This window comes from Bison bison, unplaced genomic scaffold (genome assembly GCF_000754665.1).
Source record: "Bison bison bison isolate TAMUID 2011002044 unplaced genomic scaffold, Bison_UMD1.0 scf7180017864139, whole genome shotgun sequence".
Taxonomy (NCBI): Eukaryota; Metazoa; Chordata; class Mammalia; order Artiodactyla; family Bovidae; genus Bison; species Bison bison.
The window spans coordinates 2825994-2830876 of NW_011494711.1; the positions used below are offsets into that span (position 1 = coordinate 2825994).

General features: G+C 38.4%; 1 protein-coding gene across 1 annotated transcript in view; it reads right to left on the minus strand.

Annotated features, from left to right (window-relative positions):
• ORC4 (origin recognition complex, subunit 4) overlaps positions 1 to 4883 on the minus strand; it is a 95579-nt gene that overhangs the window by 19264 nt on the left and 71432 nt on the right. Inside the window, exon 9 of the mRNA XM_010839951.1 lies at positions 845 to 1018. Coding sequence (XP_010838253.1) covers positions 845 to 1018 — 174 coding nt within the window. The remainder of the gene's footprint in view (positions 1 to 844; positions 1019 to 4883) is intronic.

Here is a 4883-nt window from a genome sequence, read left to right on the forward strand (position 1 = left end):
GATCAGCCCTGGGATTTCTTTGGAAGGAATGATGCTAAAGCTGAAACTCCAGTACTTTGGCCACCTCATGCGAAGAGTTGACTCATTGGAAAAGACGCTGATGCTGGGAGGGATTGGGGGCAAGAGGAGAAGGGGACGACAGAGGATGAGATGGCTGGATGGCATCACTGACTCGATGGGCATGAGTCTCGGTGAACTCCAGGAGTTGGTAATGGACAGGGAGGCCTGGTGTGCTGCGATTCATGGGGTCGCAAAGAGTCGGACATGACTGAGCGATTGATCTGATCTGATCTGATCTGATGCTTAGTTGATACAACAATAGCCTGCAGAAGTTATGCTCATCAACTTAAGTAAATTTACAGAGTCCACAATGTTTAGTAAATCCAAGAACTCAAAGATAGCATTTGTCAATAGAGATAATATAACCAAAGGTGCCAGTCTTAACAGACACAAGAAGAAAAAAGCTTAACTCTTCGTAAGAACAAAAATTCACACTCTACAGGTATGTATGAACCTTACTAAGTTAGTATATTGCTGAACTTGTAAAATAAAGAAAACATTTAATGATGAAATTCATTAACAAAATAATCTAAAACATAAACAAGATATAAAACAAATCTCATAAAAGTTCTTTTGAGGAAAAAAACAGGAGGTATGACATTTCAACTGTTTTTTAAAATAAAAAACACACAACAGTATATATTAATGCAGTTTTATGCCACAGTAACATTAGAAACTTTATGCTAATTTACAGATTATAAAAATTTTCAAGTTTCAAATGCTTTCAAATGGTACAGCAAGACACAAAAATAACTTTAATGTTATTGTTTTTGTTCCAAATTACCTGTACATTCTCATTCCATTTCTCGGCGAAAATCTCCTCTGGAAATACCGAAGGTAGAGATAATTGTTCTTTAAATATTTTAAGATACTGTGGAAAACTAAATGAATTCATTAAGTGTATCTGCCGGTGGGAAAATCGTGACTTCACTCTTTTTTCTAAGAGTTCCAAAATATCCTTAAAAACAAAAATCTCCATGAGATGCATGTTTAAAATAACCATACCAATGATACAGGTATAATGATTTGAGCTACCACTTATAATTAGCAGTGCTTACCCTATAATACACAATTAAGCATTAAAAAAATTTATGCAAGCTTCTAAAGACTTTAATTATTCCCTTGATATACGTAGGACTACAAGGTAGTACAGGTTAAGACAATGTGACTTGTAAATAAACCAAACCTCTAAAAATATTTTTAATGCAAGCTACTTTTAATCCTTTTCTAAGCACTTGTAGGTCTGGTGATGTCAACGATGTCCTGATTAGCCTTTTTCTAATTATGTTTTTCTCTGCTAATCTTTAACACTGCAAGACCTACAATAATTGCTAAAAAATTATAACCATAGTGAATATAGCTATATTCCAGAGTAACATGAAGAGTTTCAATAAGGAATTTCAGTCTATGAAGTTCATCTAAAAAAATTAAGATAATAAAATGTAGTTAGACTTAATAATTAACATTGATGAAAACTTACATTGTTTTCATTGTTTTATGTAGCAAAACTCAAGAAGCAGCATATGTGATGAAGAAAAATTCAGTTCACTAAACTATACAGATTAAGCTGAAGCTACACTAGATGTAAGAAACAAAGTATAGAAAAGGAAACTGGCAAGAATATAGCATTACATTGGTAAAATAAATTATTCTGTCTTCTGGCTCTTTTATAGTAACATTTGAGAAGCTATGTGCTAGTTTCCCTTAAGAGAGGGAGCAAGTTTAGTGTCAATTTTCTATAAAAAAGAAAAACAAAAAGCTGTGGTGAGGCCCAGAAATATGGAATTCCAAATCTACCCAGATGACTCTAGGTTAAGAAACAAATGACACACAGGGAAGAATTAAAGGCATCATGGCTAACGTGGGAAGGAAGACAGGAAAGATGAACAGTTTGGGGCTGAAACTGGGAAGGTGACTAAAAAACCTAAGATATTTTTATAGGTACAGAAAAATATAGTGTCAGCATAAGAGAACTATAAGTTATTTCAGAAATACTACACATTAATTTTCTGCTAAGGAGGAGTTCTAGATCACCCATCTGAGTAGGTGGTTGAAAGGTAGTGGAAGCAATGCTGGGCAAACAGAATTAAAAGCCTTAACTTGGGAATGGGAAAAGACAGAAGTCTGTATAGTCAAAGCTATGGTTTTTCTAGTAGTCATGTACAGATGTGAGATTTGGATCATAAAGAAGGCTGAGTACCAAAAAATTGATGCCTTTGAACTGTGGTGCTGGAGAAGACTCTTGAGGGTCCTTTGGACTGCATGGAGATCAAACCAGTCAATCCTAAAAGAAATCAACCCTGAATATTCATTGGAAAGACTGGTACTGAAGCTGAAGCTTCAAAACTCTGGCCACCTGATGCAAAGAGCTGACTCAACGGAAAAGACGCTGATGCTGACTGAAGCAAAAGGAGAAAGGGACAGCAGAACATGAGATGGCCAGATAGCATCACCGACTCAACAGACACGAATGTGAGCAAACTCTGGGAGACAGTGGAAGCAAAAGACTGAAGCAAAAGGAGAACGGGACAGCAGAGGATGAAATGGCCAGATAGCATCACTGACTCAACAGACATGAATTTGAGCAAACTCTGGGAGATAGCGGAGGACAGGGAAGCCTGGGATGCTGCAGTCCATGGGGCTGCAAGGTGTCAGGCACAACTTAACAACAAAACAACAACAAAAGAATTTTAGAGGTGAACACTAACCGATATTTTTATGGTAGACAGTAATGACAGAAGTTGGTAATGTGGGGATAGAGGAAATAGTGAAAATAAATGATGCCACAGGGAAGAGGTTATTTGTTAGCAAAATCACTACTCCATCAATCCTTCTGCTCTTTCCCTCTAAAAATGGACACCTAGATGGACTTGAATCACACAGTTGGAGAGTTACACAGCTGGAAAATTAAACATACAAAATAAAAAAGAGCCTTTACTAAGGAGCCACAAACCCTTTATTTGGGCCCTCGTTGGGACGACAGCATCTGCCATTGCCACTTCCATCTAAAGGAAGAGCTTTTAGCAAGAAGGAACAGGCTTCCTTAACAACTGTGTTATATTGCTATTTTTCAGAAAGAAGAATAAAGATACGTGGAGAACCCGCCAGATTTAGTCTGAGAGAGGCTTATTATGAAAGCATACATTGAGAGCTCTAAAGTACTGGGGAAGAAGGACATAGAAAGCTACTCTTTAGAGACTGTTCATGTTCTCAAGGCAAGAATACTGAAGTAGTTTGCCATTCCCTTCTCCAGTGGACCACATTCTGTCAGACCTCTCCACCATGACTCACCCGTCTTGGGTGGCCCCACATGGCATGGCTTAGTTTCACTGAGTTAGACAAGGCTGTGGTCCATGTGATCAAATGAACAGTATGAAAAGGCAAAAGATAGGACACTGAAAGAAGAACTCCCCAGGTCGGTAGGTGCCCAATATGCTACTGGAGATCAGTGGAGAAATAACTCCAGAAAGACTGAAGAGACGGAGCCAAAGCAAAAACAATACCCAGGTGTGGATGGGACTTGTGATAGAAGAAAGGTCAGATGCTGTAAAGAGAAATATTGCATAGGAACCTGGAATGTTAGGTCCATGAATGAAGGCAAATTGGAAATGATCAAACAGGTGACGCCAAGAGTGATCATCAACATTCCAGGAAGCAGCGAACTAAGATGGACTGGAATGGGTGAATTTAACTCAGATGACCATTATATCTACTACTGCAGGCAGGAATCCCTCAGAAGAAATGGAGTAGCCATCATAGTCAACAAGAGAGTCCAAAATGCAGTACTTGGATGCAATCTCAAAAACGACAGAATAATCTCTGTTTGTTTCCAAGGCAAACCATTCAATATCATAGTAAACCAAGTCTATGCCCCGACTAGTAACGTTGAAAAAGCTGAATCTGAATGGTTCTATGAAGACCTACAAGACCTTCTAGAACTAACACCCAAAAAAGATGTCCTTTTCATCATAGGGGACTGGAATCCAAAAGTAGGAAGTGAGAAACACCTGGAGTAACAGGCAAATTTGGCCTTGGAATACAGAATGAAGCAGGGAAAAGGCTAATAGAGTTTTACCAAGAGAACACACTGGCCATCGCAAACACCCTCTTCCAAAAACATAAGAGAAGATGCTACACATGGACATCACCAGATGGTCAACACCAAACACAGACTGATTATATTCTTTGCAGCCAAAGATGGAGAAGCTCTATATAGTCAGCAAAAACAAGACCAGGAACTGACTATGGCTCAGCTTGTAAACTCCTTATTGCCAAATTCAGACTTAAATTGAAGAAAGTGGGGAAAACCACTAGACCATTCAGGTATGACCTAAATCAAATCCCTTATGACTATACAGTGGAAGTGAGAAATAGATTTAAGGGACTAGATCTGATAGACAGAGTGCCTAATGAACTGTGGACAGAGGTTCGTGACATTGTACAGGAGACAGGGATCAAGACCATCCCCAAGAAAAAGAAACGCAAAAAAGCAAAATGGCTGTGTGAGGAGGCCTTACAAATAGCTGTGAAAAGAACTGAAGTGAAAAGCAAAGGAGAAAAGGAAAGATATACCCATGTGAATGCAGAGTTCCAAAGAAAAGCAAGGAGAGATAAGAAAGCGTTCCTCAGTGATCAATGCAAAGAAATAGAGGAAAACAACAGAATGGTAAAGACTAGAGATCTCTTCAAGAAAATCAGAGATACCAAGGGAACATTTCATGCAAGGATAGGCTCAATAAAGGACAGAAATGGTATGGACCTAACAGAAGCAGAAGATACTAAGAAGAGGTGGCAAGAATACACAGAAGAACTGAAAAAAAAAA